Below are 15,803 nucleotides of genomic sequence, written 5' to 3' on the forward strand. Positions count from 1 at the left end.
CACAAATATACCCGTGCTACTTAAGACTGGTTTTGTGATCCAGGGTCACATTTGAGGTATGATTTATGTTGAAAATCAAAATCAAAAGTCTCTCCAAGGAATATTAATCACAGAACCTTTTTTACTCATTAATAGTTTGCGTGACTATAAAATTCTAAAATCTTCCTGGTTCTAAGAACAATTCAGTTGGTTCACTCTCATGTTCTTTTCTTACAGCCAGTGTAAAGTCTCGTCCCTGGGCAGTGGCTATGTCACGGCACACTTCTGCCGTCTTGCGGAGGATGGCCATCTGAGTGATTTCTCGATGGGTGATGGAGCCGTCATGAAAAAGAGGTTTGAATGCTGCTGCCTGGGGGGGTTGAAACAGGGTCCCCCAGAGAAGAAATAGGACAGCCACCACAACCAGTGAATCCATTACTGTCCACAATAAATGGTCTTCTCTGAAGAAAATCTTGATGAAATTTTACTAAACATTGCAAATAAGATAGATTAGCTTAGATATGGAAATTTCTAAGCTTGGAAATTTCCACATAAAATACGACACTTAATTAGAGAAAATTTGTGAATTAAACAGTAAAAATAGAGAATTACCTTTTCACAGATTTTGCGTGTATACTGTACCTTATGCCTAGCCTCTGTCAGTGTATTTATACACCTTTAAGTGATTAATGTCAGCGTCACACATATTTGTGACACATAAGGGATTGCATAAATAAGAATACCGTAGGCTACGTGTGTGTGTGTTTGTGTGTGTGTGTGTGTCTGTGTGTGTGTGTGTGTGTGTGTTACTAAGAAAATCAGCAAGAAAAAATGTTTACTTCCTTGTTAACCACCATTGTTGATTGTGACTTTTTGAAATCCAATCTTACCTTGCCTCTGTTACCTTGACCATTCTTAATGGCCTATAACAATGCTAAGTACAGGTTACAAAATAATGTATTCATAATTAAATTATTATTAATATATCAAATTAATATATAAAGTTCTTATTAATGTGTATATATATAATTTATTAATAATAATTTACAAATTTATTAAACTTGAAAATGTAATTTTCAATGAATCTGCCTGATTCATTGATATGGATGCTTTAAACTTTCCCAGAAATTCAAAGATCACAATCATACACATAATTTAAGAACATCATGCTTCACAACATGCTGTTTACGTCAAGCGTGAATTACAAAATTCCAGATTGCACATATTACAAACTACTTCCGACGTCTTCGTAAATTGTGCATTAGGGGCAAGTAGATTGTGTATGGCCATTTGGCCGGAAGTTAAAATTTTACTTTTTAATGTGTTTATGGATATTTCTCTTACACAAACTCATTGCTTTGCTTCAGAAGGCCTTTATTAACCCCCCGGAGCCATGTGAAGTTTGTTTATGATGGATGGATTCACTTTTTTGAGCTTCAATCTGTTGGTTGCAATCCACTGCCATTACAAAACTTTGAAGAGCCAGGATATTTTTTAATGTAATTCTGATTGTATTCGTCTGAGAGAAAAAAGTAATATACACCTATGGCTTGAGGGTGAGAAAATCATGGGGTAATTTTCATTTTAAAATGAACTATTCCTTTAAAGCAAAATTATTTTTGTGTGGAATTTTTCAATTCATCAAAAATATATCTAGGATAATTATATGCATGACCTCCAAGACCCTACAAGGGGATAAGTGGTTTGGAGAATGGATGGATGATGTATGATGTTATACTCAGAGATGGACAGTATTTTAATTACATGTATTTGAAATACGTATTTAATTACTTTTGAGTATTTTGTCATTGGTATTTTCCCTAACAAAAAAAAATCAAATGTAATTTGTATTTAAATACTTTGAGAGACTGTATTTTGTATTTCAAATACTTAAATACTTATTTAAATAGGCCTATGTCATTTTATTTTCGTATACAATAACTTTAATCAACAGGCTTAATAGGACTACCAAATATAGCCTATCAGCAAGTAAATCGCGTCACATGTTCCAATCCTGTTGGATCCATTCCATCGCGCAGCCAAGTAAAGTATCCTGGTCTGTTCTTTCTGCCAGCGAGTTGTCAGTGTCCTCTCTGCTCCGCAATGTATTTTTCACTGCGTGAGAACATGGTGTGGCGTGAGAGCAGCGTGGCTTGTTGGACAACGGTCAATTGACAGGATATGCGCTTAATTAGTATTTTAGTGTACATGGCAGGAAATCAAATCAACACCAGAAAATTATTATGGTGAATGTTCTATGTCCAGTACAACTTTTTATTGAAGCTTTTCTAGGACTAATTATTGATTTTTAATCTCTTTAGATTCCTTACAGTCAGGATGTTACCCAGAGGACCATTTGCCACCGAACTTGACTGAGACAAGCCTGAATGTGGCATTCATTAAATCAGATGTTATTTAAATGCATAATAATCATCACATAATCCTAATGTCAAAGCCCTCACATGCAATGGAGCCTTTAGTGGATACTCACCCAAAAATGTAAATTCTCTTATCATTTACTTACCCTAAGATAAACACAAACAAAGATTTTTAGAAAATAATGCATCTCTGTTATCACATAAAATGCAAGTGGGTGGGTCCCTCAAAGTTGATGCTTCAAAAACCACACAAAGCAAACATGGCAGTATTCCATCCGATCACAATTGATGAATCAATGTCTTCTGAAGTGAAACGATAGGTGTGTAAGAAAAGTACAAATATTTAAACTTTTTAAACTAAACCATTCCTTCCGGCAAATGGTTATACATGAGTTTATGAGAGCATCGTAAAGTTCTACATCAGCATGAAGCTCATGTGAGAAGTGATGCGGAAACAAAAAAAATGTGAATTCATGTGTGATAACATCAGATTAATGATTCAGTTAAGCAAATATTTTAGCAAGAACTTCCTGCCAGTCCTGTTTTCTTTATTGTAAGTCAAATGAGTCAGATAACTGAGACTCTCACCCTTTGTCTTTAATGGCTCTTGGATCCCCTGTCTCATTCTTTGAAAAGGATTACGATTAGGACAGGTAACACTCAAGAGTCTGGGGCAGGTTCCTATACACTTAATTTGTGTGTGTAGTAATGTGGAATTTCCCCTTTATTTGGTTATTTTTTTATGGGAATGGGTAATTCGGATAAGAAAAGACTGTGTATTTAAATGGGTGTGCAGGAAATGTTAGAAACTAGGCCAGAGCTGGTCCGAGCCTTTTGGGGGCCCTAAGCAGAATTTGATTTGGGGGCCCCCTCTCACTACGCGAAGTCACCTGTGCTTGACGATTATTGACACAAATGTCACACAATAATGATACATTATAAATGAATAGAGTGAGATTATGTATTAATACAAAATAAATACTTAATAAAAAATAGATGCCTACTTAACTTTTTTTTTTACTTTACTCTTTTACTAACTCTTTGAAAATTCTATTATATAATAATAAGAGCAAGGGTTCAACAATGACAATTATTGTTGAAAACTGTAAAAATATTATTATTTCTCAACTGTCTCAATACAGTGTAACTGTCCTCAAAACCCACTGCCCTCGGGTTTTTGGAGTTAGTGATCTGATGTGTGGTATAATAAAGTGGAGAAGAGTTCAAACTGCTATGTTTATTATTTATTCAAACTGCTACCCTTACACCTAGAAGGTAAAGTTCCCCTCCGGCTATTTTCTCCAACTTAAACCGATACCGTGACTATGGGCAGTTGCGCACGAATTGTCTATGCACTCGCGAGGCGTCTACATTATGCGCATGTATTAAACGCTGGCAGACACAGCAGCATTTGTTGGCAGGTATATTGATCATGAAATCAGAATTTTCTTGTCTTGAATTATTAATTAATTAATTAATTCATTCATATTTATTCATTCATTTATGTCACTTGTTTAAAGCTGCAGTAGGGAGTTTTGAGAAAATGTTGGCTTAGCCTGAAAATTTGAACAAGCACAACTTACAGGTCCAACTCCCTTGCTCTCTGCTGCGCTACAGCCCTCCCTCCACAGCTCCTCCCCCACAGCGGAGCCTGCCATGAACGCGCAGGCTAGTAGCAGCCAACAGCGGCCATAGACACCATATAGATAGACGCCCTATCGACCGCTACTGCCTATTGGCGCGGACGAGCCGTGGGGCCGCCATCTTAAACCGGTCACCCGCTCCGCAATCTGTTTGGCAGGTGCAATGAGCTGCCAGAGCATTTAATTAATCATATCTCACTGAATACCGAACTGATTTTCACGCGGGTTTTTTTGCTGCAAAGGTCATACACGTAGCTACGATACAGGACACATTGAATATTTTGTTTACAAAATACAACCAATAGTACGGTAATGTTAAATGTTAAATCTTACTTGTGAAAAGTAATCCCCGAGTGATGGTCCGCCGATTTGAGCAGGAATAGGCTATGCTGCACAGTGCTCTGGCATCTACTGCTGCTATGCAACGCAAATAGGAGTATGACCAGTTTAAGACAGCGGCCGCAATTCTTGTGCCACAGCGGCCAATAGGGCATCTATTCTCTATATGATGTCTATAACGGCGGCAACCTCCCTGTCTCTCTCTCGAAACCAACACGGAAGTGAATTAAACTGCAATTCATCGCCTAGCCGCTTGAGGCTGACTGCAAAAGTGAGCCAAATCTGTATCTCCCCCATGTTAAAATGCCCAACTTTACCGCAGAAAAAAAAATGTTTACAGCCTGGTGTCTTAAGTTGTTTTGGTCTATACAGCTAATTTTACCCTTCATGACAACTCTGAGGGGTGTGAATTTTTTTTAGAACTCATCCGTTTAAATTATATTAAGCCTTAAAATGCTGTATAATCAAGGGCGTGGCCACTTGAGTGACAGGTGGATTACCACTGCTGTTACTAGCTGTTTGTCTGCTTTCTGTTAACCATCATGTCACCTCAGCTGATTCCAGCTGCTGAACTTGTCATCTCTGCCGTGTTTGTACTTTTTCGGGATTATTTCATACAGTTTATTACACACCGCCCTTACCTTCGCCCACGCCGTTGGATTCCGTCGTTGTCGAGTGAACAACCACTGCTGTTCTTCAGTTGTTTTCCTCTGTGAACATGCACTCATGGATGTCTGACAATATCGTTGCTTTTTGGAGTTCAGATTTAAAAACGTCTAAGATCTAGAGGCCACACTCGTTCTGCTGTACCATTGATCTTACGGAGCAGTAGGCTATAATATTCTTATTTCACTTTTTAGTGTTCAATAATAAGTACCGTCAGATGTCCTGCAGGTGTCAGTGCTTTCTATTCGTCCCTTAAATGAGCTCTTATTTCTAGTGCATTTACTTGAACTTCTTAGGTAATATCTATCAGAATTTAAAATGGACTGAATAAAGCTCTCTACGAACTTGACGTGGTGTGCTGACTGACATGTATGCGCATCAATGTCACACACACGCTCAGAGCAAATATTGTAAGTTACTGCATAAGAATAATAATGCATCACAATACACATAGTCTCACGGTTAGTTATGTCTTTTAACTATTATAGTATTCCAAAGGGCAAAAACATGAACTTTAACTATTGGCTTTAGGTCTACTTCTTCAAGTCAGCTGTCACTTTAGCGTGAGGCCAGTAGCACATTAGCTCTTAGCCTGAGCAAACTCGAGCAAGGCGGGCGTAGTTTCAGCATCCAGGCACCACAATTCCACCCACGTCCCACCTTTTGCCCATTTTCGTTTATCCGGGAGTGACGCACTGTGACGCGCTTCCAAGATGGCGACGAGCGACTCCGCCCACTTTAGGCTTCAAAAATGCTCTTCAGAAACCTACGGGTGACGTCATTGACACTACGTCCATATTTTTTTACAGTCTATGGTAGCAGCACTAGCGTAGCCAGAAAAGCATCTCTGGGTGTGCATAAGAAAAATTGGGTGTGCCACATTTATTGTCAAATTAATGTGCAAAAAAACTTGTACCCGGCTTAGCAGAATAGACTGGGCTGATGTGTAAAACTGGCTTGCCACATAAACATAATACTAGGCCTACAGTATATAAAATATAACTCAGGGCTCAACATTAAGGCTTTACATGTGCTTGTCCTTCGAACAAGTAAATCGGCCATTCTCTTGTCCAAGTAAAAATCCAGAAATCGGTTTAAATGTATGCTTCATCTTTCATTTTAAATTCTTAGATTTGATCAATAAATTCAATTGAAATAATAAGACACATGCTGTTACCAATCAAATTAATTAATTTCAGGCATGAAAACGGTTCAGGGGTGAAAAAGGTGAGAAGGATATTACCCATCTAGAGGGGTTCGGGGGCATGCTCCCCCGTTTGAAAAATGTATACATTCCATATTTAAAGGATCAATCTGATGCATTTTTAGATGTATTTTTTGCATACCAGTGCAATAAAAAAAAAAAATCTAATAGAATTTCTATGACTCTGTGTTGAACTGATAATCACTCTTTTGTGTGTTAAACACAATCTACTTAATACAGACAACTTCATTATAAAGAAAAACAACAAATCAAAAAAAAAAAATATGATCATAACCCATGACAAAAATTCTATTGTAAACTACATTAGTGGATAACTCAGCAGTAAAATTTAGTCTAGAAAAATCACAAGTGTACAATAAATTTATAAAATCAGTGAAAAAAAACATTATTTAGTGGGGAACAAATAAGACACAATAAGTGTAGCACTAAATCTGGTAAAACGTTACACTTCGCTCATTGTATTGTAAAATACATTAATGAAAAACAAGATAAAAATCAAGATCAATTATTTTATATATATAGGCTACTATAAAATTAAGAATTGTGTTTAAATGTATATCACAGCTGTTTAATGAGGCAGCAACATATGATAGATAGGACAGAACAAAAAAGGCTATTAATAATCTTTCATTGCGCAAAAGTATTATATGATTATGAAAGGATCCAACACAGTGCGGCACAAAGCGCTTATGCGCATCCCGAACACAGAATGATGCGCTTGAAACAACACGAGTCACAGCGCGCAGCGCGTCGAGTCCGCATTGAAAAGTTCAAAGGACAAAGGAAAGACATATTGATACGTAGTGTATTATACAGTATCTATCTATGCCATATATACCCTGTGATGTTGCTTAACTGTATCATATCATATGTTATATAAAAACTCCACATACATTTTTTAACCGCTCTCAGTGGCGGTTCTAGAGGGGGGGCCGGGGGCACCGTGCCCCTGTGACAACAAGCTCGGCCCCCCTTGTGGCCCCCCTAAATGTGGAGTGTGAAATAATTTTTACAAAACTGTTTTTTTTGCTATCGTTGTTCGTTGTATGCGTTTTTTTTTATTTTTTATTATTCTATCTTTGTGGATTTGCTTGTTCACGTGACAATTCGCATCACATTCGCGGGAATCGCGGCAGGATAACGTCTGTCTCCTGCACGCGAGAGAGGAGAGAAGGAGAAAGCTGGTAAATGTCAGTTCAGTTGCAAGTTCATTCTTTATGTGCGTATCGGGTGTGCGATGTGTATTGTCTATTATGATTTTGTAATCAATGTTTTAACTGTATACGAGGCACCGTGAGCTGACATCGCATTTGTCTATCGTCCTTTCACTGCTGTGTGCGGTTCATAGCTAGGCTATGTCCCCAAATTAGTTTATGTCTTATATTTATATCATATTATGTTCTTATATTAGAATATCAGATCAGCAAGAGGGCCGTTTTCCCGTGCACAATTGCAACTGTGATATTGATGTTATACAACAGTTAAATTAACAATAAGTGAACATTGGGCGTATTACTTTTTAGACACAATATTGTCAATATTGTTTGTTTTCCCTTTATTTCGCCGACTAGAATTTCAAAATGAAACCGTAGCAGAGTCTCAATGCAACAGACAGCGATGATTTATTGACTGAAATCCGCATTTTGAAGGAATCACTTGCTCCTTTCCCGAATGAATCAGCCGTTTGAACAAATCCGTTGAATGAATGACTCCCTCAACTCGCTCATTAAGACCGTGACTTGCCGCCGCCTACTGGCGGTTTTAGTTTTATATTTAAAGTACCCTTTAATTAGAAAATTACAAATAGAAATCATTTCATATTTAAATATTGATTTAAAAAAAATCTCATAGCTTTATTTATGCAATTACAAATGGAGTGTAAATATATTAATCCCATTTCTGTGTCACCTCTAGACTGCACTGCAAAGATGGATTTTGATTAAATTATTTAATTTGACTGGTAACAGTGGTACTGTATAATTATTGTATAATTAAGTATTATTGTATAAATAAGTATAATTACTGTATAATTTGAATGTTAGTATTTGACATAAAAGGTGATTCATAACTCTAAATAAGTTTAGAAAGAATGTCCATATATAGGTGAAAATGCCCCTGGAAATCAATTTAAGGTGGCAAATTAAATTAATTAAAAATTAATTAAAAAATTAATTTGGGTCCCTGCTGTTAACTGACCACTGCATAGAATATTAAAAAATATGAATATCTTTGTGAGTCTGCTATCAACAACAGGCCTAAACCAGCCATGTCACCAGCACAAAAACACAATCAGTAAATCATCATCTAATTATCAACAAAACATTGAAAATATTGAGATATATTTTTGTCGATATTGCACACCCCTAATGTACGGTATGAATTTTGATTTCTTCAGGTCTTAAAAAGCCTTAAATTTGACTTTAAAAAGTGTGCAGGAACCCTGTAAACGGTTAGTAGTTACCTAGCAAGTCAGTTATTTTCAGTAAATTAATTAATAAGCTTCTTGGTCCCCATTGCTTTTGCTCTATAGTTCTCACCAAAATGAAGAGAAAGAAGGACATCATGTCAATTACAGTTACTCTGACTAATACTGAATATGTAATGCAAATGTAAAAATATAATGGAAATGCAAATGCATTGTTGAATGATTATAAACATGGTATTTTGCCTGTTAATGCCTGCAGTGCAGTGCAGAAAATGATATGACAACAATAAGGTCTAAATGTAACTGGCCCCTCTAACAGTACAACTGGCCCCAGCTTGGCCCCCCCAGTTGAAATGGTCTAGAACCGCCACTGATGTTCATTAAGTTTCTTTGTGTGATCTGCGCTCATTTGTTTACATTTCTCCTCATGAGGCTGCGCGAGCCTCAACAGCACAACCGTATTACTAGTCAGCGGCTGTTTACGGATTGGCTGGCACTTGGCAGTCCGAATGTCGGCAGATATTTTTTTTAACAATAATAATTTAAAAATTAAAATACATTTCAAATGTACAAATATTTTAAGTTAACAACAATAGTCCAAGTTTAGGAAACGTTTTTATTAAAACTTTAAAAAATAATTCTGCATCTATTTTTAGGTGTGCCGGTGCCACCGGGACACCCGTGGCTACGCCAGTGAGTAGCAGGACCACCGATAACGGCGGATTATAAACAGTTACGGAACATTAACTAATAGGGACGAAACATCAACAATATGCTTTACATTGACTATGGCCTGCCCATACTTTGACTACAAACTTGGTCCTCAAATCATTATGTATTTTGCAATACATGTAAATTTCTAATGTTGCACTCCATCTTTCTATAAGTTATAAATAGCTAGTAAGATAACGTTAAAGGATTAGTTCACTTTAAAAAAAACTTTTGCTGATAATTTACTCACCCCCATGTCATCCAAGATGTCCATGTCTTTCTTTCTTCAGTCGAAAAGAAATTAAGGTTTTTGATGAAAGCATTCCAGGCTTTTTCTCCATATAATGGACTTCCATAGGACACAAACGTTTCAAGGACCAAATGACAGTTTCAGTGCAGCTTCAAAGGGCTTTAAACGATACCAAACGGGTATCTTAAGGGTCTTATCTAGCGAAATGATCGGTCATTTCAAAAACAAATAAAAAACGTTAAGTTTTATAAGCACAAATGCTCGCCTTGCTCTGTTCTGTGATGCACGTTCGTGACTCTCCTGTTCGAACTCGTTCATCAAAATGAACAAATCTTTTTTCGAGTCATTTCGTTCGTTGAATGAACGAAATGACTCGAAAAAAGACTCGTTCAAAATGAACACATCTTTTTTCGAGTCATTTCGTTCGTTGAATGAACGAAATGACTCGAAAAAAGATTTGGTCATTTGGATGAACGAGTTCGAACAGGAGAGTCACGAACGACGGTACGCGCTCACGCTGTGCAATAGAGGGGTGATCAGGCGTACACGAGCGTGATTGTCACTGCTAAGACATTCCTCCTGGCTCTGATTGGTTGTTTCTGACCGGGAGCGGTGTATTTATGCAAATGGCAATAGGACCACAGGGAGGAGCCAGTGGAGCTTGATTTTTTCACAGATTATCTGTCTCATATTCTACTGTCAGGACATAATAACAGTTTTAACAAATATGTGACCGGTCACAGAAACTAGAGACACAAGTCGGTTCTGGGGCATTTTGAGTTATTCATAGATTTTGAAAGTGTAGTCTCCAAGCTTTCCAACGATGTGTAACATGTGGAAATCTGATAATATTTGGAGAAGTTGTGGCCATTTGAAGATAGGCACTTAAAAAAGCTCAAAGATGAGAAAACGACCTCTAAAGATTGTGCAGTTCTCACCTGTCTCTGCTGCTGGGAGTGACAATAGGGCTCATTTACATCTCATTTAGATAAGCCATACCCCCTGTAAAGCTCCTCCATGTGCTTTACAGCTTTTTTGCACTTCGAATGAGTGCACTTCTGCCGCACTAGGCGAAAAACAATTGTGCTGCCCCTCTATTAGCAACGTACCAGCAACAACACACAAAGACCAATATGCCATATAGCAGGGGTCTCCAACCTTTTTTCATTTGAGAGCTACTTTTTAAAAAGATAGTGGCCGAGAGCTACTCATGTAATACAATACTTAAATATGTTAAACAATGTCTCATAACTCTCATATTAACAACTATCTAAACTGTTTTAGACCTAAAAGAGTTTTTGTAGGCCTATATATGTCACCCTTAAATGTCAGAGAAAAGAACAGAATCAGAGATTAATTTTTTTAAAGAAAATTGTACTTTGCATATTATACTGTAAAAACACATAATTAGGCCTATAGTTGATTTTATAGTGCATCGTAACTAGAGATGAAATGTCATGAAAATTTCATTTCATGTTTATAGTGACCAAAATGATCACGGTTATCACAGAATCCTGTTCAAAAAGTACTAATACTACACAATAAAATCAATTCACCAAGGTTTATGTCGATAACCAGCAAATAAGAAATATAATTAGAATTCATTTGCACTTTTTGTTTACATAAACAAAATAACAACATTGAAAATGATGGATTTTAAAGGAGTGTCTTGCGACATGTTATCTACTAACATGTAGCCTACAAGTTCAAATAAAGTTTTGACAAAAAAAGATTTATAAAAAGCTCGCATATTTCAGCCTTTAAATCATTTTTATAAAAAGATTGAGTCAAAAAAGATAAATTACTGACGTTCACAATGCACATTAGCTTATCTTTCATTATTAATAGTAAAATTCGGTCCGATTTTCCCCTGGCGTCTGTCGTTGCTATGCAACCATGCACTGCGCTCTCCACAATGACAAAGAAGTTTTAATGGATTTTTCATCTGCGCCTGGAAAAAATGAGCGCGTCGCTTCAATTATGAGCTTCCTACATTTGAAATAACGAACTTGAGCGCGCAAAAGACGCGATATGTGAAAATCGCAAAAGACGCTTGGTGAGCTTGCTCCAATCAGGCCACGAGCTACTGGTAGCTCGCGAGCGACGTGTTGGAGACCCCTGCCATATAGCCTACATATAACGCAAAACCAGCAACAACACACAAAGACCAATATGCCATATACATATAACGCAAAACCAGCAACAACACACAAAGACCAATAAGCCATAGGCCTACATACTGTATAACGCAAATAGCGCTTGTGCCCAAAATGTCAACAATATTAAAGTTTATGCAGGAGGCAAATGCCTGCTGGCATTTTTCTTTAAGCAGTCATGACAGGAATTTTCCAAATAATCACATTTAACCTCCTCAAATTACTGTTGCAAATCTCTTTACACCACTTTCTTATGTGCGTATACACACACAAATGAAATGTCCGCAAGCACATTATATCATCAGCAGGTTCAGCATCTTAAATAACGACTAAAGAGCAAATGAAGCTTAACTTACATTTCAGAAACGCGCACGGCAGGCCTTCATCGCAGCAAAGGTCTTAACTGCATCCTCTATTTCGATTCTCTGTGCCAGTTCATGTTCTATGGAGATTGTTGCCAGTCCGTTAACTCTGTTCCCTGTTCACAAAACGTTCCCCATTCAAAGCAATCGGGACGTCACATATGAAACAGCCAGCCACCGCTGTCAGCGAGCCGAGCCGCCGTATTCAAGCACTGAGGGCGCGCGCGCCGTGCCAATACCTCCGGTTCAGTTTCCCGAGCCCACGAAGTGCGGCGAAAACATTTTCGGTGTAACTGCCACGGTTCAGCTCGTCTGCGACAATCTTTGCGGCATCCATCTTCATTGAATTTTGATATCAGATAGAGCCGGCCAGAGCACAGCATAATAAGTAGCCATGCGGTTCACTTGGAGGGCGGGGGCAAAAGCGCCGGGTTATTCAGTATGGAAATACACACAGACAATGACACGCCACGCCCCTACTGCATGCTAGAATCTCCGAAAACAAGCCGATTTCAACCTCAAAATGTAAGCTTTTAAATATACCAATACTGCTATCTCAAACATGGAGAGGCTTCTTCGTGATTTCAATTAACAGATTCTGCAAAAAATTGAAATTCACCAATTTTGAAAAAAAAAACTCTTCTTTCTCATTTTCCTTGAAAGTTGTGCTGCCGACTTGTGTCCCTGGTTTCTGTGACGGGTCACATATTTGTTTACAAAAGTTACCTACTGCAGCTTTAAGTCATCTAAAAAAAATTAGATTTGATTTGATTAGAGTTAGATTGATTGATTAGAGTCACAAATGATTTGCTCTTATCATCCGATCGTGGTTGTATCTCGCTATTGGTGTTACTCGATCGTAGTGCTGCATTTCATACTATTGTCCACAACATTCCTTTTAAATAGACTCGAAAATTATGTTGGCATTAGTGGAATTGCATTAGCATGGTTTAAATCATACTTATCTGACCGTTATCAGTTTGTAACAGTAAATGAAGAGATGTCTTATCGTTCTAAAGTTCAATGTGGCGTACCACAAGGCTCAGTACTAGGACCGTTGCTGTTCACTCTGTACATGCTACACTTAGGAGATATCATTAGGAAGCATGGTATTAATTTTCACTGTTATGCTGGTGATACTCAGCTCTATATTTCTTCAAGCCCTGACGAAACTTACCAATTCACCAAATTAACGGAATGCATAGCTGATATAAAAAATGGATGACTAGTAATTTCCTACTACTTAATTCTGAAAAAACAGAGATTCTAATTATTGGACAAAAAACTTCCTCAGGACTTCCGGCTGGCATGTGTGGTGAGTAGCTGCATTTCGCCCGTGCTCCCACAGTTTTCATTTTAAAGTTTATTTGTTAGCCCATCAAGACCTGATTACCCAGTTTATCAGTCAGCTTTTTACTTTAAAACTTTCTGGGAAAATGGCTTCGAAATCGAGACAAAACACCAAGAAAGACGAACTTAAGAAAGACGAAACACCGGCTAGTGGGAACTTCGATATTGCTACTCTGACGACGCTGCTGGAAGAACACAGGGCGGCATTGTCTTCGGAATTTAAATCGGCATTTTCCACCTTGGAATCGAGACTGGACAATTTACATACAACGGTGAATGACCACGAGCAGAGACTTTGCTCACTTGAAGCAAACGCGGACACGACCGGCCTGAGCGTTGAAACCCTGGAGTCGAAGTTCGCGGCTTTAGCTGACGAACACGCTAAACTCAAAGCCAAGGTTATGGATCTAGAAGGGAGGAGCCGCAGGAATAACATACGAATATTTGGCTTACCTGAGACGATCGAGGGCCCTCGACCGACCACTTTCTTTTCGGAGCTCTTAGTGGAAGTATTTGGCGCAAGCATATTTACCTCTCCTCCCGATTTGGATCGTGCTCATCGCGCCCTCACAGCGAAACCGAAACCAGGGGAGAGACCTAGGTCCGTGATTATTCGCTTCCATAAGTTCCAGACCAAGGATTTGATGATTCGCGAAGCCCGCAAGCTCAGAGGAAAGCTTCAATATCGTGGCAACCCGATCTTCATCAATGAGGACTATAGTCCCGAAGTTTTGGAGATGCGTGCCGAATACCGAGCGGTGATGAAGGAGCTGTACCAGCTTGGTCTGAGACCATCTCTTCATTTTCCATCTAAACTTTTCATCACGACATCGGATGGCAAGAAGAGGCAGTTGTCGTCAGTTCATGAGGCCGGTGAGTTTATCAAAGCCCGCCGGCGTGAGACGACAGAAGCTACGTGAGCAGTTGACTTTTTTTGTTTTTGACTATTCGCCTCTACTCATCCGATGCTGTTTTTCAGATTTCATTTTTATTTTCATTTATCATCTAGAATACAATATCTGAACATCTGAGTTCGTAGCCAGTTATAATATATAAGATGCATCGTTTGTTTACCCCTGTACTTCTTTAAGCCAAAGGATGTTCACGCTGCGTTTTTTTCTCGTTTTTTTTGGGGTACAGGGACTTACTGAATTGGTGCTGTGCATTGGTTTTTCTTTTTTCTTTTTACTCATCTTGCTCCTGGATGATCATAAGACTGACAAGACCGTAATTTTGTAACGTTACATCTGCTGCCCAGGAGAACTTTAATGCAGACTGTTAACTGTCATGCAACATTGCTTTGTGTTACTTATCGTCTGAATTTGATCAGTTTTTCTTTTTTCATTCATGGGCTAAAATACATATTTTCGTAGAGCCGGGGTCCAGTGCAATCTGATTTTGTAATTTTGAGAAATTACATTGAGATGCTGATGTTTAGCAGGTTCTCTGCGTGGTTCTGGGTTGATATGTTAGGAATGGGATTTAGGATTTCGAAATGGGTTTTTTTTTTTTTTTGTTCTTTGTTTGCTATGGTTTTCCACCCTGCTTTATTGTGTTTTATTTTATTTTCCTTAAGGTTTTCCTTTTTTCCTTTATTCTTTTGCGTTTTGCTCAGATATGAAACTGTCATGTGGCAGATTGATAATGGCTAAGACTAAAGAGAGTTCCAGTACTCGTTTCATATCATGGAATGTTAAAGGGGTGAATAATAATATTAAAATTAGCCGCATTATGTCTCATCTCCAACATCTTAGGGGTGATGTGTTCTTTCTCCAAGAAACCCATCTTAAGACAAGTGACATTCATAGGCTTAAAAGAGCATGGGTGGGCCATTTGTATCACTCAAATTTTAGTGCTCGAGCAAGAGGTGCTGCGATTCTTATTCACAGAAGTATCCCTTTCGAGTTGGTTAATGTTTTATCCGATCCTAATGGGCGTTATGTCCTAATTACTGGCAAACTCAGAGATGTGCCTATCGTTATGGCAAGTATTTATGCCCCTAACTGGGATGATGACAAGTTTATATCTAATTTCTTTTCATCCATTCCTGATATTGATAGAAGATATGTTATAATAGGGGGTGATTTCAACTTTGTTCAAGATACTGTTTTAGATCGATCCTCGAGCAAACCTTGTGTATCAACTAACTCAGCCAAAACTTTGAATAGCTTTGCTGGGCGATTGGGCCTGTCCGATCCCTGGAGATCAAAATTTCCCACGAATAGGGCCTACTAATTTTTCTCCCATGTTCATCAATCATATTCACGAATAGATTTTTTCTTATTAGACAACAGACTTCTTTCAAACCTATCGAGCTGT

The 15,803-nt window shown here is 38.2% G+C and overlaps 1 protein-coding gene across 1 annotated transcript in view; it reads right to left on the reverse strand.

Moving 5' to 3' along the window:
- Positions 1–619, reverse strand: part of vwa10.2 (von Willebrand factor A domain containing 10, tandem duplicate 2) — a 34,752-nt gene extending 34,133 nt beyond the window's left edge. The window contains exons 1-2 of the mRNA XM_077246580.1: positions 592–619; positions 215–466 (exon numbers count right to left, since the gene is read on the reverse strand). Coding sequence (XP_077102695.1) covers positions 215–415 — 201 coding nt within the window. The 5' untranslated portion in view covers positions 416–466; positions 592–619. The remainder of the gene's footprint in view (positions 1–214; positions 467–591) is intronic.
- Between the last annotated feature and the right edge of the window lie 15,184 nt (positions 620–15,803).

Source organism: Siphateles boraxobius, unplaced genomic scaffold (assembly GCF_051911475.1).
Source record: "Siphateles boraxobius isolate OS27281-9 unplaced genomic scaffold, OSU_SipBor_1 29, whole genome shotgun sequence".
Lineage (NCBI taxonomy): Eukaryota > Metazoa > Chordata > Actinopteri > Cypriniformes > Leuciscidae > Siphateles > Siphateles boraxobius.